The 24,617-nt window shown below is 39.9% G+C and overlaps 3 protein-coding genes across 18 annotated transcripts in view; 1 reads left to right on the top strand and 2 right to left on the bottom strand.

Moving 5' to 3' along the window:
- The first annotated feature begins 79 nt into the window (after window positions 1–79).
- FBXW2 (F-box and WD repeat domain containing 2) lies at window positions 80–8,993 on the top strand. 4 transcript variants are annotated; one of them, XM_057382919.1, is made up of 8 exons: window positions 80–397; window positions 669–728; window positions 1,901–2,410; window positions 4,633–4,827; window positions 5,620–5,753; window positions 6,360–6,446; window positions 7,104–7,273; window positions 8,705–8,993. In XM_057382919.1, the coding sequence occupies exons 3-8, from the start codon at window positions 1,921–1,923 to the stop codon at window positions 8,991–8,993; spliced, it is 1,365 nt and encodes a 454-aa protein (XP_057238902.1). In that variant the 5' UTR covers window positions 80–397; window positions 669–728; window positions 1,901–1,920. The 4 variants fall into 4 exon arrangements, with proteins under 4 accessions (XP_057238902.1, XP_057238901.1, XP_057238904.1 ...); XM_057382918.1 differs by lacking the exon at window positions 669–728; XM_057382921.1 differs by lacking the exon at window positions 669–728 and having other exon boundaries at window positions 198–397; window positions 1,993–2,410.
- Window positions 8,994–12,570: 3,577 nt separating this feature from the next.
- Window positions 12,571–19,348, bottom strand: LOC130583506 (beta-1,4-galactosyltransferase galt-1-like). Of its 7 annotated transcripts, XM_057382915.1 has the most exons (6): window positions 18,802–18,985; window positions 18,240–18,481; window positions 17,265–17,449; window positions 15,743–15,813; window positions 14,885–15,053; window positions 12,571–13,947 (listed from the first exon to the last, which is right to left on the bottom strand). In XM_057382915.1, the coding sequence occupies exon 6, from the start codon at window positions 13,945–13,947 to the stop codon at window positions 12,571–12,573; it is 1,377 nt and encodes a 458-aa protein (XP_057238898.1). In that variant the 5' UTR covers window positions 14,885–15,053; window positions 15,743–15,813; window positions 17,265–17,449; window positions 18,240–18,481; window positions 18,802–18,985. The 7 variants fall into 7 exon arrangements, with proteins under 7 accessions (XP_057238898.1, XP_057238899.1, XP_057238895.1 ...); XM_057382916.1 differs by lacking the exons at window positions 14,885–15,053; window positions 18,802–18,985 and adding an exon at window positions 19,277–19,348; XM_057382912.1 differs by lacking the exon at window positions 14,885–15,053.
- A 2,684-nt stretch (window positions 19,349–22,032) lies between these two features.
- RALGPS1 (Ral GEF with PH domain and SH3 binding motif 1) overlaps window positions 22,033–24,617 on the bottom strand; it is a 79,725-nt gene continuing 77,140 nt past the window's right edge. For all 7 annotated transcript variants that reach the window (XM_057382901.1, XM_057382905.1, XM_057382907.1 and 4 more), the window contains one exon: window positions 22,033–24,244. In XM_057382901.1, the coding sequence (XP_057238884.1) occupies window positions 24,215–24,244 (30 nt within the window). In that variant the 3' untranslated portion in view covers window positions 22,033–24,214. The remainder of the gene's footprint in view (window positions 24,245–24,617) is intronic.

Below are 24,617 nucleotides of genomic sequence, written 5' to 3'. Positions count from 1 at the left end.
GCAGCAGCAGCAGCGGAGCGGAGCGGGCGGAAGCGGCTGGAGGGCGGCGGCGGCGGCGGGTGATGACGTTGGATGCGCCGGAAGCCGCCCGATGGTGCGAGCGGCGGCTCGGGGAGCGCTTTCTCTCCGTTGCTGCCGGTTCGCCCGGCGCGGGCTCGCCCGGCCCTCTTCCCCGGTCASCACCGGGTGGTCCTGAGGCCTCCGTCTCGTCTTGAGGGTCACCCGTCTGTCGTGGGTGCGCGCAGGTTGTGGCGCGGGCCGCGGAAGTGCTSAGAGCCGTTCCTCCCGTGGGAGCGATGGCCGCAGGGAAGCACCCGTTCCTGCTGGGCTCCTGGAGTCCGCGCAAGCCGTGGCGACTGCCCGCCGACGGTCACCCCGCGCCGGGCTGCTACCTGAGGTGAGCGACGCGGAGCTGTCGGCAGCAGCGGCGCTGCGTCCCCAGTACTCGCCGTGCCTTTTGCGTGCGGAGCTACACGGGAGCGGGCGGGGGGAGCGGATGGGGCTGGCTGCATAACACCTGCAAGACAGGCTCGAGCACCGCTTTCAGCGGCCTCACGGCAGCCCTTAATTTCAGTATTAGCTTCACGTGTTGAATACGACTAACGCCTTGCAGCTCACGGAATTTTCCTTCATAGCTAGCCTGTTAGAATTTTTTATTTGTTTTGAAGGGAACACATGCCTATTTGAACAGCAACTATATTTCCTGACATACGTGCTGAGGAAAGCTGGTAAGTGCTGTCAGCAGTAAAAGTTACTGTGTGAACTTGTGAATTGATAGGAGCAGAGCTGCTGCTATGCATTTGACATCCAGAAATTTATCGTGTGCATGCAACAATTGCATGCCATGTGCAGCCTTTTATGGTGGACACTTACTTAACAATATGCCTATGCCCTGTTAAGGGGTATACTCTTAAGATCTTACTCTATGATGGTAAAACGTCTGTATATAAAGTGCGTCCTACTCTTACCTCCATTCTTTCAGTTTGGGAGCTGCTATTAAATTCACATCGTTGACTAATGAATGGAAGTAGAACTTACAGAGATTTTTTTTTTTTTTTTTTTTTTTTTTTTTTTTTTTTTTAATTTTTATTGTTTACCTGATGTTTATCTTGTTGATTCATGGTCCCAAGTCATTGTAGGAACTTGAGATGTCACAGGATAGTATAAGTGCATACAGGATGTAGTTCAGGAGATGGTATTCAATTTCACAGTTAAGCCACAGTGGAAATAAACTAACAAAAGTAGGAAAAAAAAACCCCAACAGGATTTTTTTAATGCATTTAGGTCAAACTGGTGCAGACATGTCAAAACTTACACTAGATCGGTACAAGCTCAGGTCTTCACAAATAGAAAGATGACTAACATATCCTTCAATACCGTTTGTCAGACGCCTCTTTATATGGTTTTTAAAACTAACTGGTTACCTGCTTCATATATAAAATAGTTCAGGATAAAGGTATGAGGTAGTTCAGTTAGTAACTAGCCTATGACTCTGCTTATGTGCTTTGGTTTTTTTTTCCTTTAATCAGTATAACCGTGAGTAAAGTCTAAGACACTGGTTTTTTTTGCTATAGTAGGTTTAAAACTTAAACTAACCCCAACCTTATTGGACTCAGAATTTGAAAGTGTTAACCTACAACAAGAAAGATGTCAGCATTCACAACGAATGCTAATGTTCACTAGCTAAACACAATTTACTTTTAAGTCTGGTGTGGGACAAATGGTAGTTCAAGGTGCATGCAAATGCTTAGTGCTAACCTAGTAAATATTTTAAAATGCATTTGGTCACTTCAATCTATGTGTTACCGTGCCATGTGGAATACCGATGTACCAGTAATAAAGATGTGATTCTTACCTTGTTTTCTGAACGGAACTAATACAGTATTTTGATGTATCACAGGTAAATTTTTCCATAACCTTATGGAGAAAAAGGACTTTGAAGCATGGCTTGATAACATTTCTATTGCATTTCTTTCTCTGACGGACTTGCAGAAAAATGAAACTCTGGATCACCTGATTAGCTTGAGTGGAGCAGTCCAGCTCAGGCACCTCTCCAATAATCTAGAGATTCTCCTCAAGAGGGACTTCCTCAAACTTCTTCCATTGGAACTTAGCTTTTATCTGTTAAAATGGCTTGATCCGCAGACCTTACTCACGTGTTGCCTCGTCTCTAAGCAGTGGAACAAGGTTATAAGTGCCTGTACAGAGGTGTGGCAGACTGCCTGTAAGAATTTGGGTTGGCAGATAGATGACTCTGTTCAGGATCCTCTGCATTGGAAGAAGGTTTACCTAAAAGCTATTTTAAGGATGAAGCAGCTGAAGGACCACAAAGCCTTTGAGACATCCTCTTTAATCGGACACAGTGCCAGAGTATATGCACTTTACTATAAAGATGGACTTCTGTGTACAGGTAGGAAGGACGGAYGACAAAAAAGTCTTTGTTTTCTCTCCCTTCTTGTGTGATTAATGACAATTTGCTTTTCCTTTACCAGACAAATCATTTTCATAGTGTGAATACAGATCATAATTCATACTCACTTCCTTTTTTTTTTTCAGTTTCTGAAAAATCTGGTGTACTAATAAACTCATTAGTCACTTCAGTAAGAACACAAGGAGACCAATTTCTTTGTTGGTTGAAGAAATAGCAACAGCAGGTATCATTGTCCCTGTCCATGGCAGGGTGTTTGGAACGAAATGATTTTTAAGGATCCCTCCAGTCCAGACTGCTCGATGATTTTGATCATGCTGTTACTATTAGTAAGCCTGTTTGAGAAGTACAGACATGTTAGTTATCCTCTTAGACCATAGCTTTCAATTAAAAGGACTTTGGGCTGTGAGAGAACTTCAGTCTCCCAAAGTATGGAAGAAAATGTTCTATCTTCTTCCTTGACACAAGACTGTAAGCACTTCCAGTTCTTAACGTAAGTGCTTTATGAAGCGCTGTAAACTGGATTTACCCTTGCTACTAGTCTAACTTGCACATAATTTCAGCTTCCCCCTTTATAGACTTCAAGATTTCAATTTGAACTTAAGTTACAGACAGAACATATATGAAGTCTTAGTAGGAAAGAATAATAACAGAGTTACTATGAACTACTATCAGAGCATATTTTCTAGGATTTTATCGTCATTTTGAATGACAGTATTATACACTAAATTGGGAATATTGACTTCAATCACACATTTTTTGGTACACTAGGATGCTTACTAGGAGCCAACAGCTAGATTCTAGCCAGTCTTTCACTTACCTACTCACTAGAGAATGTTATACACACAAAAACAGCATTGTCAGAACTTTCTGACAACTTCTGTGCTGAAGCCCCCAGGAGAATAAACAGGTGTAAAGAACCCAGAGTTTTATTTTGCTCTGCAAAGCTTGCACTTAAAAAAAGAGGTACTTTAGGTAGGAAAAGAAAGTGGCCCTTATGGGTCTGGTGTATTTCAGGATTTGGAGGACCCCTTTCCCTCCTGAAACTAACCAAAGCTTGCAGGATAGTTAGTGGCTCTGCAAACCTGAGAGTGATGTGTCACGTATAACTTCCATGCATCTGTTTCCATGCATCTATTTCAGTGGATAGTGTCAGTCGGAGTAGTGCCAGAATCTGTAGAAGGTGATTAAAGGGTGTGAAGAACCTAGTAGGCCAGGTATCTTGTAGATTCCTTAATGTGAAAATAAGCTGCTTTGCTGTAGTGCTGAGAGTTAAAACTAGGGCATATTTCCTAATTCAGGCAGCTTGAAAGTACAATTTAATGAGAAAAACAAGRGGAAGTGCCAAGCCCTGCACCTGAAGCCGATCAACTCCACAGCATCAGTATATGGTAGGGGCCACCAAACTGGAAAGCAGCTTGGCAGAGAAGGACCTAAGTGTCCTGGCAGACACCAAGTGAGCATAAGCCCCAATGTTCCCTTGCTGAAAAGAAGGCAAAGGGTATCCTGGGCTGCTTTAGGAGGAGTTGCCAGCAGGTTGAGTGGGGTGCTCCTTCCCCTCTTCTCAGCASTGGTGAGGCTTGGTGGAGCATTGTATCCACTTTTGGGCTCCCTAGTAGAGACAGGGACACACTGGAGAGTCCAGTGAAAGGCCACGAAGGTTATAAAGGGACTGGAGCATCTTTCATATGAAGAAAGGCTGAGAGAGCTGGAATTTCTTATCCTGAAGAAGTGAGGGCCCAGGATGCTATCAGTGTACAGAAATAACTGAAGTGAAGGTGCAGAGAAGATGGAAGCAGGCTCTTTTCAGTGATGCCCAATGATGGARCAAGAGGCAGTGAAACAGGAGGCCTCACAAACTGAAACACAGGAGATTCCCCTTGAAACACTTTCTACTGTGAGAGTGATTTGTTCCTTTATGTTTTTACAGTGAGAGTGATGGAGCACAGGTTGCCCAAGGAGATTGTGGAGCATCCATCCTTGGTCACACTCAAAAGCCATCTGGTCATGGTCCTGGGCAGCTGGCTGTAGGTGGCCCTGCTTTACTAGGGCGATTGGAAGAGTTGACCTCCAGAGGTCACTTCCAACCATAATCATTCTATGATTCCATGAAAATACTTTATTTAAGGTAAAGAAAGACGAGTATAGAATCAGAAATATTATTTACTCTTTGCTTGCGATTATCCTGTTCTTTTATATTCTAGGATCAGATGACTTGTCTGCAAAACTGTGGGATGTAAGCACAGGTCAGTGCATATATGGTATCCAGACACACACCTGTGCTGCAGTGAAGTTTGATGAACAAAAGCTTGTAACAGGATCTTTTGATAACACAGTAGCCTGTTGGGAATGGAGCTCTGGGACAAAGACACAGCATTTTAGAGGACATACTGGTGCAGGTATGTTGAAATTTTCAAATTGTAATTTCACTGGTCAAGTAATGTACATTGTCATCAAACAAAATATAATTTAAGTTAGCTTTTTGCACATTAGCTTTTTTGGTTTGTTCAGCCTMTCTTCTCTGTCACTTAGTCACCTCAGTTCCCCCCAAAAGGGGAAGTGACTAAAACAGATATAAATTTGTCCTTGAATGTGCAAAAGCTTAGCCATGTAGTGTTGTGCAATTGCATGGAAGTGACACTAAATGCTGTGGCTATTCAGTAATTTCAAGTCTCAAAGAGGTGCAAAGCTTAGGTAGCAGGGCATACATGGCCATTCTTTATATTCTCAGACTGGACATGAGCTTGCATGAAAGAGCAAAATGGGACCTGGGAATATGTATTTGCATTTCCCTCGTAATTAAATTATTTGTCATGTAGTTAAAAATATCCTCAACTCAGCTGTAGTTTTTTTCCCGTGTATCTATAAAAGGTATTAATCCTGCTGAAAGTGTTATACTAAAACTCTGGAAATAGGAACTGGCTTAAGTTACACTTTGGCATAATCCAGTCGTAAAGTAATCACAGACATRCATGCTCTTAATTTGGGCGAAAAACCCCCGGTAATTTTGCAATGTAAACTAAGGCATCCAGAGCAACAATTCATGTATGTAGTTGAAGAGTAACAATTAAAGATGTAGTGGCTTATGAATTTAGAGGCTGCTAAATTAATATAGAGGCTACTAGTGTCTCACAGGAAAACACATACAATATAGACTGGTATTCCTTACTTAGTTCCCTATTTCCTTGTAGTTTTTAGYGTGGATTACAATGATGAACTTGATATTCTGGTCAGTGGCTCTGCAGACTTCACTGTGAAAGTATGGGCCTTATCAGCAGGAACGTGCCTGAATACCCTTACTGGACACACAGAATGGGTCACTAAGGTGGGAATATTGATTTTTAATTAATCTTGTACACTTAYTTGCACTACATTTCTAAAGTGTTCTAATTTTTGTTTCCTAATCCTAATGCTGCAACTATGTTTATAATCTGAAGAACATCTGGAAATACTATGAAATAACATTTCAACAGAAAAGATACTTAAGCTGCAATTAAACCTTTCAGACCATTGAAGGTATTTCAGTTCCAAAGCAGCTGGGGTAATATTAGGAAGCAGGGTTTGATGCAAAGACTGAATAAAAACTGGTTCTGAAAGAACGCCGCTTTAAAAATTATATAAGAAATCGAATGATCTTGATAACAAAAATCTGAGCATGAAACAGTATTTTTCTTCTGCTTATTTCAGAACTTGGAGGGTAGGGGCTGTGACTGTACAAGTGAGGTGTATATGTTTGCTTATTAATACAGTAAGTTGTCGCTAGTAGGAACAAGAAGACTGTAAACTGTAGTTTTCCTTCACTTGCTGAAAGTATTTGTACTGCTTTTATTCATGGGTATGGTTTATAGGTGGTCAGTGAAGTGAAAGGAAAGTGCAAATGAATGTTTACTTAACAGCATCAACAGAAATCATTACCATCCTTCAATTACAGGTAGTTTTGCAGAAGTGCAAAGTCAAATCTCTTATGCATAGTCCTGGGGATTATATTCTCCTAAGTGCAGATAAGTATGAAATCAAGGTAGGTACCGTATTTCATGCATAAATTATTTTGGTACATTGGGAAATAAAAAGCTTGAGTTATTTGCTGAAGTTTACAGATAATAAATACTAATACTAGTATTACAAATAATAGAAGGCTTTATTTTCTTCTCACATTTCCCACTTGTGAGGCTGCGTGCAGAACACTAAACTCTTCAAAAGCTAGTTTTTCAATGCTCTTAGCATTTCATTTTAAATGACAGCTCTACAGAAATGATAATGCAAAAAACCATTGCTTTCAGTTCATGTCTTAAAGCACTTAATTTCAAATACTGTTACTGTTGGGGAATTTAGGGTTGGGGAGTGCTGTAAGTTTGTGGCTACAGAAGTTTTTCATAACTGAAACTGTTATGAAAACTGTCCCAATCGGATGGTTAATTTATTTCTTTTTCCCATTCTATAAAGTACTTATTTTCACTGGTAATTTTTTGGCTAGGAACAGCACATACTGCACCAAAACTCTAGGATAAATCACTCGAAGAATTGATGTTCCTATCTGAAGGAGATAAATATTCCTGAAAAAATCCCCATGTACACATTAACCTGATGCTTAAAAAGAGACTGTGAGGCTTGCTCTATTTGTATAACCGTTTATAGAGTGAATTTTTTATGGGTTTAAACTGTGTTTTAATTGTAGATTTGGCCTATTGGAAGAGAAATAAATTGCAAGTGCTTAAGAACGTTGTCTGTTTCTGAAGACCGCAGCATCTCCCTACAGCCCAGACTGCACTTTGATGGTAAATACATTGTGTGCAGTTCAGCACTAGGATTATACCAGTGGGACTTTGCCAGCTATGATATTCTCAGGTAAACCGTTCAGTTTAGGATCCAGTCTTCATTAATAAATAAGAAGTAGATCATACTAGTTTTAGTAATTGCTTTAGATGTAGACCAAAAGAATCTTGATAAAAATCCTGTAAGCATCTCGCTTTACACATATTGAGAGGTTTAATTCTAATTTCTCATCTGATAACATGAATTGTTTGTTTGGTTTCTGGCCACATGCTAGTTTTTTTCCATATTTTCATTCTGTAAGCTGAAGTGTTTCAGTACAGACTTAAATCAGACTGCAGGGCTGTAGTTGTGAATGTGAAAATGTAGGGACCCAGAGCTAATGTTGCCAAGGAGACTGCTATACAGAGAACCAAGCAGGCATTTCTGGGGATCCTTTGATGGGGCAGGAAATTTAAGAGACTCTTTTTTTCCTTATAGCACTACTATCTGTCACTAATGCTGTGGAATGATAGTGGAATCTATCAGACTGCAATAAAGGACCGAACATGATGGCACTCCATTTCTATAAAAAGAATCAGGCTGTATGAGTTAGAAATGGTAGCATCAAAGACAGTAACTTACTAAAGAAAAGAACACATTTTAGAACTGCTGGCAGACTCTTAATTTAAACAGCCTGAATATTTGGGGAGTATCTACCTTTGAAAGATCTAATTCAGAAGAAGTGTGTCTTATCAGTAAGAATAACTGAGTAATTTCACCTCTTAGTTGACCCTCCCATCTTTCAAAAGAGAAAGATGGTCTCTCACTGCTGAGAGCAATTTTCATCTCCATACATTTTTGTGCCTTAGTTCTGTGCTTTATGTAATGCTGTGATCACATGTGCAGGCAGTTGTGGAAAACTCAACTCTTCGGTTTCTGTTCCAGGTTTTATTTGTTAAGGTAAAACATCATAAAGGTATTGGGGAACTAAAAAAAACCTTTATTTCTCCCCATGCTTAACTTAGCATGAAACATCAGTAAAACAGCATTCCAAGGACCGGTCTTGGATGATTTGTCTTACCATCAATGCTTATCACAAGAATGCATGTCTGTGTTTTACTTCTGCCTTTTGTAAGAGTGGTCCAAAGAAMAATAACAGCTTTTACTTCTTAGATTAATGACATTGAAGCATGAAATCCATATGGAAATTTACTGTAAAACACATCTTCATTTGCTCCTTTGTGTGTATCTGGAAATGGCTTTTTTCTTATGCTTTGCAGAATAATCCCTTTCAAACTTTAGCCTTTATGTTCAGAAGGGTCTGTCCTGAATGCACAAAGTCAGAACTGAAACCACTGTAGCTACGTTCAGTTGCTTAATTTGAAAAAATTGCATTCAGTTCTAAATTATTTCAGAATGACGAGTTAAGGCACGTTTTCCGTAGACGCACAGGACTTCGTTTAGTAATTCAAGCTCATGACTACATTGTAAGGGAGATTCTAACACTGTTTTCTTGTCTTCTAGGGTTATCAAACCTCCAGACTTCTCAAATGTGTCCTTGCTGGGCTTTGGAGAGATATTTGCTCTACTCTTTGACAACAGATACCTATATATAATGGACTTGAGGACAGAAAAACTGATAAGCCGCTGGCCTCTACCAGAATATAGAAAGTCAAAGAGAGGTTCAAGCTTTTTGGCTGGTGAAATGTCTTGGTTAAATGGACTAAATGGCCAAAATGATACAGGCTTGGTTTTTGCCACCAGTATGCCAGACCATAGTATCCACTTGGTGTTATGGAAAGAACATGGCTGAAAAGCTCACACATACAGAATCTTCAGGAATATATGGCCTATCAGCAGTGTGTCCATAAAATGAGACTTTGCATGAACCAAAGTTGCACACCCAGTGGCATCATCATGCAATGCACAATCATTTTCTTTCATTTGGGCATTTGGGAATGGGTTATTTTGGACATAATGCAATGCAGCATGCTAACAGTATTCACCACAAACTTTTGTCTATATTCATGTTCAAATATACCTATTTGGGCTCTGAAGTATAACTTGTAATGTTGAAATCATTTAAATCTGTTGTTAAGGCTGAAATCAAGTTGTGCTTGACCTGACTTCTGACCCTTATTTTGTTGTTGAAACAGAAGGTGAAGCTACTATTTTAGAATCACAGGCTTTTGTATGTGTAACAGCAAATACAGTTACAGTGTATGGCCACTTAACAAAAACGAGAAGATAGCAAACGCTTTCTCTCCAGAATCTTTGTCTTCAAAATATTTTTCCATATGATAGCTTTAAATACTTAGCCTTTGAAACAGAAGAATCGAGTCCTTCAAGTAGGATCCGATGTTATAAGTTCAAGAACGTGTCAATATGATCTCATCAGCCAGAATGATACAACACTTTATTTGATAGAGCTTGTGGTCGCAATTAACCTTGGAGAACCTCTGACATATTCATCATACTTGCTGATGGTAATTCAGAATGGCTCAATTGGTATTTTATAGTTCTTCTAGTTTGTATTAGAACATATTTTAGTTCACATGAATGGTAAGGTGATTTTTAGTCTCTACAGCAGGTCACTTTCTTACATTAAATGATGTCTACCAGCCCATTCACTTCAAAAGTTGCAGTTAATGTAATGCACTCAAATTAGTTGCTATGTCTAGAGTTGGAAAGCAGGGGCAAATGACAGAATGCCACATCTCTGGTGAAAAAAAAAAATCAAAAGTCTGAAGAAAAGCACAGTAGAAAAAGGTCTTACTGTTCATCACAGGAGACTTGATGCACACAAGTTAATTGCTGAGTAGCAAATACTTGTCCACATACTTTTGTACTATTTGACACGTACCTAAAAGCTCCAGCTACATCACATGCTTTAGAAATTCTTTAAATTGGCTTCTCTGCCTCCTTCTCTCCTTAATGTCAGTTTTTTCATGCAACTTGAAAACATGAGTTTTCCTGAAGATTGGCTTCTGCCCTTGAAAAGACAAAAATGTCTAGCATTACTACTATTGGTGTGACTTTTCTTCCCACTATGCAAGGAGACCTGATTTTATACTTAATACTGAATGAAGGCCAAGATTCCAAAATGTATGCAGTATGGATTACACCAATGAAGAAGATTTTTCATATGCAAGAATCAGTATTTGAGTGATGCCATAGGAGCTGCATAAGGTTACAGTGGAGCAGTCTCAAATACAAGGCCAGACTCCTAAGCACTCAGTTTTCTCTCCTTTATTCACACCAATTTACTTTGAAAAATGCCTGCAAGTCAAGGATTTTATCAACCGGAAACCAAATTCAAACTGCACTGTCTGGGGCATAAATGATGAGCTCTTCAAGCTTTTGTTGTCTCACTCCAAAGTGAAGAAGGCTTCCATGAAATAGTATTCAGAAACTAGTGATGAAACCCAGTTCTCATCATTTTTAATGTGGAAGTAATGTAGCAATATAGTTAGGATGTGTGCAGTAACTCAGCTTCTTCTGAAGGAGCCACCTACATAGCACTGCATTGACTTTGAAAGATTAAACAGAGGCGTGCCAAAAATGTCCTAGTTTCCAAGTTGGCAAAACAGGAAAACTTGGTTAACTAATTGTTAGTGATCTTGATGATGCAGAGTCCACAGAGATGTGGTGCAAAAGGTGGCTGAGAAACTGAGAGCCAAGCTTGGCCTTGCCTTGCAGAAAAAATGGTGGGGAAAGGGAAGGGTGGTGGCCATGGGATGGGAAGGCATTGCTATTGTTTCCAGCTAACTAAGAAGCTATAAAGAAAACAAAGTCAGACTCATTTTGGCATCATGCAGCAAAACAATGGCCAATGGTTTTTGTCTACTGTGCAATTAGTTTAAGACTAAAAAACAGGTTGCCCAGCCCTCCTAGACAAAGCTCTGAGCGCACCATGCTCTAAACACCGAGTTGGACTTCCAGTTGTCCCTTCTAAACAATAAGTCTGAAATTCTAAATGGACCTGTTGCCATGCAAGATTGTACAACTGACTGCAGCACTCACTCAGATATTAATACAGCTGCCAGTTTGTTGCTACAGAGTGGGAGATGCTGCCAGACACTGTGAAGCCAAGTAAAAAATCCTTTTGGACATCTTCTAATGATACTAGTCCACTAATGATAGAGTTCCTTAAGGATACAGGCATGTGCCATTATCAAGTAGATGAAGAAATGAAAGCATGATACTGATGTAGAAATTTTAAACAGCATATCTGCCCTCACACATACTCTTCTCTCTGTCAGACACCAAACCTATTGCTGCCTTAAGATGTGCCTTCAGTAGGAAGGCGCTAATACACTGCCRCAATGTATAAAATGCATATACCTCTGGGGGCTTATCAAACAGAAACTGAAATTGTAAAACCAAAACTGTGAAACCAGTGTGAGCAAATGTTTTTTTGGTTTGCTTTGGTTTCCATCTGACCCTTCAGCAAAAGTAACTACTTAGCACTATTTCCAGATAGAGATTGAGAAAAGTGCAGCCTCTGTACCCTTGCACCTACATAGGGAAACAATGTAATTCAATTTACCCATCTCATAAAGGATTTAAATCCAACTCGTGTCAACATTTCAGGAAACATTTTTTTTCCTGCAAGGCTTCAAGGAGCCAAAAAAAAAAAAAAAAACCCAACAATTTCATTTAATAAAAGTTGTCTAGCCATCTATTTTTAACTCCTCGATACAGATTCTTTTCAGTACACAAAAGTATCTTTTTCTTTAAATTAAATCTGTATCCCTTGCCTCTTAAAGCTTTCCAACACAACTCAGCACTTAAATAATTCAGAACTGGTGGGATCACTCTTCCTAAACTTACGTGTCTCCAAAGCTCAGTTAAACGAGACACTTGCATCAGCAGAATTCGAGTGGCTGTGTTTAGTGTTACTATCCACCACATCTTTAACAAACACTATTTCCAAGAGGATAAGGGGCTATTTTTTTTTTTTTTTTTTTTACAACTGAAAGGCAGATCGTGCTGAATTATTTGTTTACCTTTTACTCAAATGGACATATACAAATTTGGTACCCAGTATCATATAAATTGCAAGAATTAAGAATGCTACCTCCTTTAACATTAACGACTGTAGTTGAACTTTTTTTTACATAGGTTGAAAACTTGCATAGGTTTGCATTATTTGAATCAGTTGACAAATACTGATTTTTCTTATTGTTTTAATTGATAACAAACTGTACATTTTCCAGAAGTACTGCAATCTGTACTGACCCTTGATATCATTAAATGATTCATGGGTTTGCTATAGATTCCCTAAATAATTGCTGCAAAATGTAAACTCCATGTGGAAATCAATGTAACATAATCTTTAAATTATATCCTCTTGTCTTCCCACAATACAGGTAGTGCTCCACCTTCCCTCAGGGAAACGTGGTTTCACTTTTGAGCTTGGTTTGAGATAGCACCTTGTTAACATTCATTATTAATGATGAATTGTATCTCCACAGTGTTGTATCCCTGATRAGGGATTGCCTGGGAAGGTCACTTTGAAGGGCCTTCCGACAGTGATAAACGAGGGCAACATCCATGGGAACATTCACACTGTTCCCATAAGCACGTAGGACAGAATGCACCGAAGTCTGAATCACCTTTCGTGGATCAACTATCATTTTCCTGGGATTGATTACATCTTTCCTGTCAGGCTCTCTGTACACATGCTGTAATATGTTAACACCTGGCACAGTATTCCAAAATGAAATGTTGAACATGGGAGTAGATACAGTTTCAGGGAAGATATGGTTCTCAAAGAGGAAAACACTAGTCCCTGGGTTTTTTTCCTGAAGACTGTTCATCATTGTTTTCCAGTCTGGGTGCTTAAGGGGAAGAATTATTTCATCAGCATCATTAAGAACCACAAACTTGCTCCTTTCCATGTTACGGTATATACAGTCATTTAAAGCTGTGATTTGTCCATAGTAGCCAATGTGTGTTCCATCTTGCATGAAGCGCCATTCAGAAGAAACCTTGAGGTGTGAGTTTATTGGCCAGGGAATTATCTCGACAGTTCCTTCTTCTATATAAAACTTCAAAACTTTCTCCATCAGATGGCTGCAGTTGTTCTTATAGATCACCACTTTCTGTACTCCAAGTATCTTGTACATTTCCATACTCTGTATAAACTGCAAGACATTGTTGTAGTTTCCAAACATGGCAGAGATGCACACAGTGAAGTCAACAGAAAAGGTCTCAGCCTTGCGGTTTTTAATTTCAAACCTTGGCAGCTGGTCAATATTTCCATGTGGAGATTGATGAACCGATACATGATTTGGATCACAGTTTTCAGGTTCCAAACAAACTATATCTGCTGCACCATAAGGGAATCCAAATCTATCTGAATGAACATCGATTTTTGCTTTTGATACATAGATCTTTCCACTGGGCTGACAGCAGAACCAGCAGTACAGTTGTTTTACATCTTCATGGTGAACAATTCCAATCAGACGAGTGACTTTGCTTTCTCTGTCATCAAAGTATGGGGATATAATAAAAGTTTTGTTACCTTTTAATGCTGTTATTGTGCTATTGGCAATTTCCCCTCTACATCTTCTACCTTCTTGAATTACTTTTGGGTAATGGGAAAGTATCTGTAACTTTAGATAAGAAACTGTGAGCAATGAGGTTACAGTAAGAATGCACACAGCAGCAGCAAAGTATGATTTTTTCCCTGCACACATCATTTTGTATGGATCTAAGCATGGACGTAAATTTCTCTGTCCTTGTCCTTTATACTGCCGCATCTGCAGAAAAGAAAATACATATTATGAGATTAATACTGACCCATGATCGTTGCTCAGGAGTGTCACAAACAAAATAGGGTAAGTCTCTATCATTGTGCACTAACTTAATCAGAGACCCAGCTACTGTGCTTTTATGAAAAGTCACAGAACATGTCTTTAATGGTATGGGCGATACTGTATGCAACACTGAATGCCTCTATTTGTCAGATGTGTGAAGCAGTTTCTGTACGTTGAAGGTTCTGTTAGGAGTATATAACAAAGTATATACAGCAATACAAGGAGCAATTATTTTTTCTATAATCCAAATTTTAGGGTATACAATTTATTAATTATGCAGTAATTCTTAAAGCAAAATTTTTCTTTTTCTCTTTACACAGTGTGTAACGTTATGTTTAAAAAAACCCCTCAACCAGACTTCTCACAGATAAGCTAGAGGCAGATAAACGAAATGCATACAGAATTAACCAAGTTCATAATAAACGTGCTAATTGGGGATTGCACACAACGGCGCAGATATAATCACTAATTTATTAATTCCCTAACTTGCAATTCACAGATGAGACCATACATAGAGAGGAAGGTCGATTCATACAATCCAGCAGAAGATAGGTGAAATCTATGCAGGTATGAAACTCGGTCTCAGTCACTCTACCCTATGCAGCCCTCTACAAGGCAGGAGTTGCAGCAAAGGTCACCACATAATGCTTGCTGGAGATCTGGGCCTCCTCTGCATTAATGCTGGCTCAGTTCCTGCCACAGTTTAGGGGTCAGGTCTTAAACTCTTGCTGCTGCAGGAACAGGGAGGCAGCCCTGAGTGCCTGGACAGCCAAAGTCTTTAGCAGCACTTGTGCTAGCAAGTGTTAATGCCTAAGTGGGAGTTAATGAAATTCTCACGCACTAGTGGAGCCTAGAWTAAAAGTTTTCTCTACAAATTCACCTTTAGATGTTCAGATATGATCCACAAACGGGAAAGTGACAGCAAGACTTTTCAAAGGCCTGCTTGTACCACAGAGATTCTTGAGAAAAGAGTGTCCCAGATCAATCAAATTCACATTAGATCAGAAAACTGAATCGGTACAAGAGAGTTCCCCCAAATGCCAGCAGAACTGTGGAGTAAAATGCCAAGATGGAATAAACTGATGCTATTGCACAAGATGACAAAAATGTTTCTCGCAGATGAAAATTAATTCTTCATGCCTTCAAGTAAAGTACGGTATTTTCACAATTGCTCTTTCATTAAAAAGTGAACTAGGGAGAACCACAGTCACAACACACCCCTTAAAATGTCCCATATGCCAAGGCTGACGTGATTTACAGCAGCCTTTGCTAGCTACCAAGAAATTGTTTTACAGACCAGAACAGTTACAGGGGTACCAAAAAATCTCACTACATCACACTAAGCAGAAAAGAAGCAGCAGAAAGCATTGAGTTTTCTATCTCTGAAATGCAGTCGACCCCAGAAGTCCTTAAAATTAAGAGCAGAACTGCAAATACATAGTAAGAGTCTGCTACTTGTCATATGACTTTCAGGTGGAGATTTGTGACTGAAAACAACTCGTAGTAACTCTTTTTACAAAATATTCTAAAGTACAGAAGTTCCCCCTAAGCATTCTTATTCCAAGGATGTTACATATTTTAGCATTCTTACAACATAGAGTAGGTCACATTTAACAGTCTTCCTCTTGGTTTCATCTACTTATTACTTAAAATACTGTTCAGTCCTATAGAATTAATAGTTTTTAACTCAAGATACATTAAATTATGTCAACAGCAAATAACAAAATCGATTTATTACCTGTTCTTTCTTCTGCTTTTGCTAGCAATAAATAATGAACGAGAGGAAAAAAAATATTTTGAACAGCAACACTGGAAAGGAAAAAGTACCTTTTAAAGTAGATGGTCGAGTGAAGTTCCATTCAGTCCTCCATCTATTTTTGGCTAAGTTATTTTGCTAAAATAATTTACTAATTGTTTATTTTAAACAGATAAAAACTTAAATACTTTTAAGGTAAATTACAATAATGTTCAGTACAGAACAACGCTGAGGGCAAAAAACATGGTACAATACCTAAGACACTTCCTGGTACATTTTATTGCAGATAGCTGGTGCCCTTTGAATGTCAGTAACAAAGCCACACCTACCAGCAAAACAAGTTTTGCTTCTCTTGAGCAAAGCATACAGTTGTGTTGCAATAACTGAATTTAAATTACAAATTATTATGGAGTTTTGAAGCAAATCAAACATTTTTCATGGATTTTTTTAAGGCTATTTAAGTTTTCTTCTGAAAACTAATCTTTTATGTTGATATAACCCCAAATCACACACATGATACAAAATAGACAGATTTGCTTTAATACTTATGTAGCTAATGGTATCAATGGCTACTTTGCAGTGTTCCCCTAAACTGTAAACAGGCCCTGACAGACTGCAGTAATACTACCTCCCTGTCTTCACTTTTGTTACCTTTTCATTAAACAAGACAGGCTACTCTAAAAACATCTCATAAGAAACAGTCTACCTTCACCAGTCATTTCCGTGCCCAGTTTCCATTACTCTCTGGTACAGCAGACTAGAAACGTCTGTACCTGGTCCATTTGTACATGGCAAGTAACAAGCCCTCATGACTGGTGCATCTTTTCTTTCTTAACACATGCAAGGATTGTATCTTTTGGAGTTGCAACATACTGCACATCTACATCTGAGCTTGTCATCAGTCAACAATTAATACACCTAGCCAGTCAGACAAGCAAGTGCAGTTACACAATGTGTTTTCTTCTGCAGCAAGGTCACAATAAAGAGCTCTTGTCATGGTTCAAATCATGGAATGGCCTGGGCTGGACAAGACTTCATTTAGTTCCAATCCCCTTGCTGCAGATGGAACACATTTCACTAGATCAAGCTCACATTATTCACATTCTTCCTTATTTCTTTGGTCACAGTCCCTCTAAAATTTACTCTAAAATGTTGCATGGGATCAAGAATGCACTCATAAACTTCCATTTATTCATCTTTTTTTCCCCATCCTAAGCCAAGGAATCACTCAAGCTTTAGCCACATTGTCTCATTACATTCACAACACRTTTATTAAACTCCCATTATGGGTCTTTCCAATAGCTTGTCTTTTTAGAATTTTGAAACGGAATCTTTCTCGTATCACCTTCCAGTTGGATGTTGTTTTTACCTTGACTGTACAACTTCTATTTTCAGACCTTCTTTTCCAACATCCTTCTAAAACTCTCCACAACTAGCACTGTTCTTACTAAAAGCTGGTACTAATAGCAAACTTAGTTGGAGTCACTCCTSTGTCATTACTAACCTCTCACATGTTCTCTGCATTCCTTCGTAATTTGTTCTGTTCGCATGGAGATGGCTGAGGACATTTTATGTTCCTCATTTCAGAACCTTGATGAAGTCTACACTGATAACTCTCATTGCTTTATCTCCCAGTCTCAGGTAAGGATAGAGAGCAACTGACAAGCGGTGATTGCGGAGTTCCAATTCCTATAATGAAATATCGGCTTCAGCAGTATAGGAACAATAAACAACCTAATCCTTTTTTATCCAAGATCTCAGTAAAACTCCCCCACTAACAAACAGCCTTAGTAACTTACTATTTTTGAAAAAGTTATTTGCTATCCTTTAGTTCATGGTTTTTGTCAAAAGCAAAACCACAGATCACTGGTGCTTAAATAAGAAATCCATATATTAACAATCATTTGCCATCTTTATTTAGATTGCCTGTTGCTAATATTTTGATAGTTTACCTTTTTCAGAAAGGTTATTTGACAGCGTCCTTTCTCTCTTTTAAGATCCGAAGTCAGAAGCATACTGTTTCAGGGATTAAACTGAAGGCAGTATTATTCCACTAATAAAATACTGCTCCAAAAAAATGAAACTGGCTTTTTCTATTGTAAATGGAAAGACAGTAGCCAGACCAATATACAGTGTTGCCACATACTTATTTAATGCCATTAGAACCGACAAACCCCACACTTTCCTGTATACACTCATAAACTTCTCCATTACAATCTGCTGAACATCTGTAGGCAAAACTCCTCCTATTGTCACCAAATAAACTTGGTGTTCTTTGAAAAATCAAATAGATTGGGCAAAATAAAACTTTTATGACATTTAAAAGACTGTTATTTCAACATTTTGTCTTTCACACTGTACTTTTTTAACTGGGCCAAGAGTTAATTTTCTTTCTAGTAACTAGCAGGGTGTTGTGTTTTGTGACCAAAGCAAGTAGTTCAAACTCTCTGATGTTTAGCTATGACTGAACAGTACTTACGCAGAGTCAAGGCCATCTCTGTTTCTCCTGTGGCTCCCATCTCAGGAGTTGAGTGTACAAGAAGTTTGCAGGGACCACAGCTGGAACTGCTGAACCAAACCAACCAAAGGCCCAGTCCACACTAGATGATGCCGTGCTCAGCCATCAAAGGTGGGGGAAGAAGGAGAAAGAGGGAGGAGACATGCGACATGACAGCATATGGCTTCCCAAGTCACTGTTGAACCTCATGAAGTCCTGCTTTCCTGTTAATATTAGAAAAGGGGACATAATGAATAGATTCCACATTTTGTTTGGCATGCAGTTTTGCTTTACCTTTTAAACTGTCTTTATCTCAACCCGTGCGATTTCCCACAGGAAAACTGCCCTTCTGATTCCATCCCCATCCCACTGCAAGGGGAAGGGTGAGGGCTGAGATGCCTGCCAGGGTTAATCCACAACACACACTGAAACTACGCTTTGGAGGAGCTTTGCATTCTTCAAATCTAAAGTTAAACACCATGTTTCACATGTAATCACACGGKAACTAAGAAAACTGGACAATTAATATGCAACTTTAACTTACAGTTAAGCGGTTAACACCAGTACAGAAAAATAATGCCACAGCTGATCATCATCCTCCTATTTCTTGAGTGGAAATAAAATCCCGAATCTGTCGCTCCGGTCCTTCGAGGGATGCCAGTTACAGGACCCCGAGCAGGTGCCGCTGCCTGACCTCAGCTACGGTCCCGCCAGGTTTCCCACCCTGCACACAGATGGCTGCGCGCTCGGCTTCCCCGTCCGGCGGAACCAGCCCTTCCCCGCGCGGAGGGCGGGCAGAGTTGTCGCCGCCGCCACCAGAGTCCCGTGCGGGCACCGCCGAGAACGCTGTGCGAAATTGGGTCCCCGGCTCCAGCTGCGGCACCCACAGCAGCCACCGCAACATGCCCCCGCGGCTCGGGGCCGGCAGGTGCGCTCGGTCCCCTCGCCTCCCGCCCGGGAAAGCGGCGGCGGCTATGGCCGCGAAGGTGCMGCGGACCCCCGCTCTGCTCTGGCCGTACCTAAGGCAGAGCCCCCGCCCGCCGCGGTCCTGGTGGGGCCGTTCGCTTCGAGCCGTGGTGGTKCCTCCGCCCGGCTTGCTGTGCACGGCATCGGCACCCGCGGTCGGCGAGCGGCCCCGCGGGTCTCGTCCCGGCGAGCGACGGTGACTCGGCCGCAGGCGGCGACAAGCCCGGGGCGGGACGCGGCCTTCCCGACCGCGCCTCTGGCCTCTCCCGCCACTGCCCCAGGCTCCCCGGAGCATCGGTCCAGGAGGTGCCATGTAAGAGCACGAACGGGGCAAGGCGATGGCCGGCCCCCGGACGCTGCTGCGCGTCAGCAGCACTGTGGGCAGCAGGGCCTGCTCACAGCGCCGCCGAGCTCCGGGAGCGCTGGCCGCCATCCTTGCGCGCCTAGCCCAGCCTCGCATCCGGAGTAGGAACACAGTTATTTAATATTTTATTTTGTCTTTTCTCTCCCAGSTTACAAGACAGGATGCTTGGACATAATGAGCTCTTTAGTACTTATCTTTGGGTGTTGTATGACAAAAGCACGTTACCTTTTAGTGAAATACTGCAATGCAGAAGGTAGTCCTCTCTCCCCCCTGCAATTTGATTCCGTTACAGTGTCAGCCTGGGATATTGTGATTGTTGGTTTTCCTTCCTAACATGCTCACTTTATTTTCTGTCTTGTTACCTATGGGAAGGAGAAGAATTCCAGTCAATTTTCCCTTCTTAACTAATGCTATTAGTGAAAAGAGCATTTGATAGATGGGAGAGACACTTACAGATGCTTCCTTTTTGAAATATTTACAGTGAAACACTGGACATGACCCAGAAAGAAAATTGTATCGATAGATCCAACTTATTTTCAAGACTACCAAGTAATAAAAAAGTCTTTAAACACTTCCTATTTCTCAGGGATAACAGCAAAAGGATTCGACTTCAGGAAAAGGATCTATGCTTTTCTGTTCAGCTGCAGAGGTAACTTTTTATGTATTAGTTCATTTTACTCTCATCTTGGCATTAGCTTACATGTAATTTTTCTCTCAGACAAATGAAATTAAGTTTCTCCAGAAATTAAAGGACCTTCATTGCCAGTCATAATCTAGAACTTATTTATTTTGCATAAGAAATAAAATCATAGAAAGGTTGGGCTGGATCACATAGTCCAACCCTCCTGCAATGAGCAGGGACATCTTCAACCAGGCTGCTCAGAACCAAATCCTACCTGAACTTGAACACTTCCAGGGATGGGGCATTCAGCTCCCCTCTGGCCACCCAGTGTTTCATTACCCTCTGCAAAAAAAAAAAAAAAAAAAAAAAAAAAAAAAAAAAATCCATATATCTAGTCTGAATCTGAATCTGAATCTAAAACCCTCTTTTAGTTTTAAACCATTATCCCTTCTCCTATCCCTTACAGGCCCTACTAAAAAGTCAGTCTCCATCTTTCTTGTAAGTCCCCTTCAAGTACTGAAAGGTGGCAATAATGTCTCCTTGACACCTTTACTTTTACAGGTTAAAAGATTTGACCTTTTCTCACAGCTGAGGTGTTCGGCTCTCTGATTATTTTTGTGGCCCTTCTCTGCACCCACTGCAATAGGTTCACATCATTCCTATCCCAAGGATTTGAGAGTTGGATGGAGGATTCCACATGGACACTCACAACAGCTGAGTGGAGGGGCAGAGTCGCCTCTGTCACCTGCTGTCCGCATGGCTTTTGATGCAGCCCAGGACAGGCTGGCTTCTGAGCTGCCAGCGCACATGGCCAGGACATGTCCAGCCTCTCATCCACCAACACCCCCAAGTCCTCCTCAGCAGGGCTGCTCTCGGTCTGTACATTGGAAATATGTCAGCCCCAGCCACATCTCAAGCTTGTCCAGGCCTCTCTGGATGGCCCCAGTCCTCAAGTGTGGCAACTGCACCACTCAGCTTRGTGTCAACTGCAAACCTCCTGAGTTAAATTTAAAGTGCAAAAAAATTTAGGTTTGTCTCTACTTCTATGGGCTTTCCAAATCTTACTTGACAAAGCTGCAAATTTGGAGGCATTTTCAACTTCATCCTAGAAATGTTGCATCTGTTGTATTTATACTATTAAATGGCTAGACACTGTGCTCTACAAAGTCTGTTCAACTGTATTACCATTCATTTACAAATAAAACATGCATGCTGCCTTTGAGCTAAAAGACTCCTTCTGTACCTCTATTCTTTTTTCAGAATATTTTATTGTCAACAGCATACATACCCTGCACATTTTTAAACTTACAACCAAATGCAGTTACTGTTGTAGTAAACAAACTTCTTTTTACATTAAAGTATTTAATTAGTGAAACAATCATTATTATCAATGTAACAAACTGAAAAATGCAGCAACTTGATACAAGACTGAGGTAACAAAATACTTTGCCAAAARCCTAGATTCCAACACCAGAGTTCTTACAGGTGAGACAGTTCACAAGAATTATAGAAAGAATCCTTTACACAAATGGCATGCAATGGACTGCTGGAAAATATGGCCAAAAATAGTGCAACAGTTTTCACACAAAAACCAAAATGTTGAAATTGGTTAACATTATAATGTGACAAGTCAGTCTCAATTTGGAAACTACTTTGCCTCATTTTAGTGCTATTTGGAAAACATGTATTTTGGCACTGAATTACATCAAAATTGCACATTTAATAAACTAGTAGTATTACCTATGGTTTCATATTGTCACAATTCTCAAAAAAGTACATAGGACATAATGTTTACTTTGTTTACTTTGACATAACTATTGCAGTTATTCTCTTTGATGGAGGAAAGTTTGTATGGTTTGTGGGTTTTGTTTTTTTTTTTGTGAAAATGCTGTAATAATCAGTAGTGAAAGGCAATATATTGTATTTCCATGGCAGCTTTCAATTAACCATAGAATTACCAGATAATAGCATTTGGTACCAAGTGGCATCATAACACCTCTAATCAGCAGCTATGAACTGTTTAATAGTTAAAGACTAATTTAAAATTGGTTAAGGATGTTTTTAATAGTATTCTTACACTGCCATCCATCCGAATTTCTCAAGCAGCAATTTGTTGTGCTATTCCAAAAAGATGTTCAATCTCATTGATGACTAATCACAAAAGTCCATAGGTGCAGAATAATTCAGACTATCTCATAGTCTTAACAGTGTGAAGTCATTARCTGGTGACAGCACGTTACCACATTCAAAAGCTTCTACAGCATCTCTATTGGTGTTCAATGCCCTGCTCTTGCAGATACCAACGTTTTTCCTAGCTCAAAGTTGTCTTAGGTTACCAAAAAAAGAGAAAAATGGTATAAATATATTTTGCATTACCACTCTTTCCACATAGTTCCTGAGCTGCCAAATAAACGTTGTCAACTTTACATACACTTTCCCACGTCCCAGTATCTAAATGCAGTTGTCATCAGGAACTGGTTTTCTTAAAAGCTGGTATGTATTAGGCTTTCAGGATTGCAACATAAACTCCTAAAACAACAAACAATTCACTTTTGACCTACATTTAACAATACAGGTGTTTTTTTCTTGTTGTTAGATAAGTTTCAATGTAACAATGTAGAAAATCATGTAAATCCACAGAATACATATGGCTTATGCCAGGGAGCTTGTCCTAGTAGAGGTTCTGTTCACTTAAGGTGACTTCCAAGGTGTTCCTGGCTTGTAAGTTAGAGGCTGAATTGCCAATTTCTCCTCTATGCAATTTAGGAAAGTCAGGACTTTTTCTGGTGATTGATGAAGTCTGAATACTGATGCTATATGCAAAAGAGTTTCAAACAGAAAAAGTGATGAATTCAACAGGAATAGAAAAGAATTCTGCAGCAGTGCCAGGGCACAGCAGGGATATGGCATAGTGAGAGTTCCTTTAGAGGAGAAAAAGGCCCAGTTATATTTTTTTGTTTGCTTATTTGTTCTCTGGATATTGATGTGGAGGCTTCTTTGTACTTGGTCCACTGTTAGACAGCCTTTCACTGCCATCATGATTTTGTAATAGCGGTATCATCTACTGGTGCTAATCTCCTAGAGCTGCAGCATATACTAGAATTGAGTGGAGCCAATTCATCCACAGAAAARCAGAACAGAAACAATGATACGGAAGGATTCTGACAAGCCAGGGCCATGTGATTCATAACACCTGATTACCTGCTTCCCTGTACTAAAGGATTTGAAATTAACATTTATTGAATCCCAAATTTGCAAGCAACTATGCCACCAGTAAAAGAACGAAAGGCAAACTTCACCACAACGTAAATCTAAACAGCCTTAAATCCATTGCAAGGGCATCCCTGAGTAAAATAACTGAATGAAAAAGAAAACCAACTCTCCTGTGCCAAAATATATTTTTTCCCAAATAGCTCAAATACGAACAGYAGAGTTGTCCAGAGTTCTGATAGAAAATTTGAGGCAGCCACATTGCCAAGCAACTCAGTGCACTTAGATTATAAAAATGTTGTTCCACAATTTTCTATTCTAATTGACACTTTGGAGCAAGTTAACACTGTCAACCATTCTGTGCATTAGAAAGAATTGAAACCCAACATGGGCCAAATATTCTTCAGTCACACAAAGCAGCTTAACAATAAAAAGAACCATTTAAAAAAGAATAGGCAGAAGATACGATGCTCAGTTTGTGGCCAAATATCAGTTCATGCAGTCTCTGACCACAAATAGTTGAGGCTCTAGAACCCTGCAGGAGTCAGGATTAATCTTCTGTCCATCTAACTTGTCTGCTTTCACTCAGTGCATGAGACTTTATCTGGTCCTAGGGACAACATTCACGTTCTGCTTTTAAAAGCTGTGTCAGAATCACTTTCAAGTTACATAGGAAAGTGCTGAAATATTTGTGGTTGGCTCATGTCAGGAAAACCATTCTCCTCTTCCTCCTTAGAGAACAATAACCTGTTTCTTCAGTTTGGCACTTGAAGTCACACCCGGTAGGAGAGGAAATTATTCGAATGACATTAGATTTGCAGGTACCTGGAAGAGATCGTAAATTATTCATATAATCATTACATTTGGGAAAGATCTCTAAGATCATTGAGTCCATCCTAGCATGGTTGCTTTCATTTTCCATGAGAYGGTCCCTTCTGAAGAAGAGATGATGTTGTCTTGAAGCAACAGAGAGTAGAGGTTCTTATACTCTAAACGTAACCAAACCTATAGCTAGACCTGCACAAAACCAGATTTGATGGAAATTCTCTAATTTTAAATAATTTTTCTTATTCCTATTGAAAAAATGGATCAATGTGCCGAATGAGGAATTATATTTATCCCCACAGGAATTTGTGTGCGCACAGATCGAAAGAGGTACCTTTTCTAGCAAGGGATTTCTGGAAAATAAGAAAAATGT

This window comes from Malurus melanocephalus, unplaced genomic scaffold (genome assembly GCF_030028575.1).
Source record: "Malurus melanocephalus ecotype Western Australia unplaced genomic scaffold, MMel_1.1 scaffold_592, whole genome shotgun sequence".
Taxonomy (NCBI): domain Eukaryota; kingdom Metazoa; phylum Chordata; class Aves; order Passeriformes; family Maluridae; genus Malurus; species Malurus melanocephalus.
This window is presented reverse-complemented; position numbering and strand designations above follow the sequence as displayed.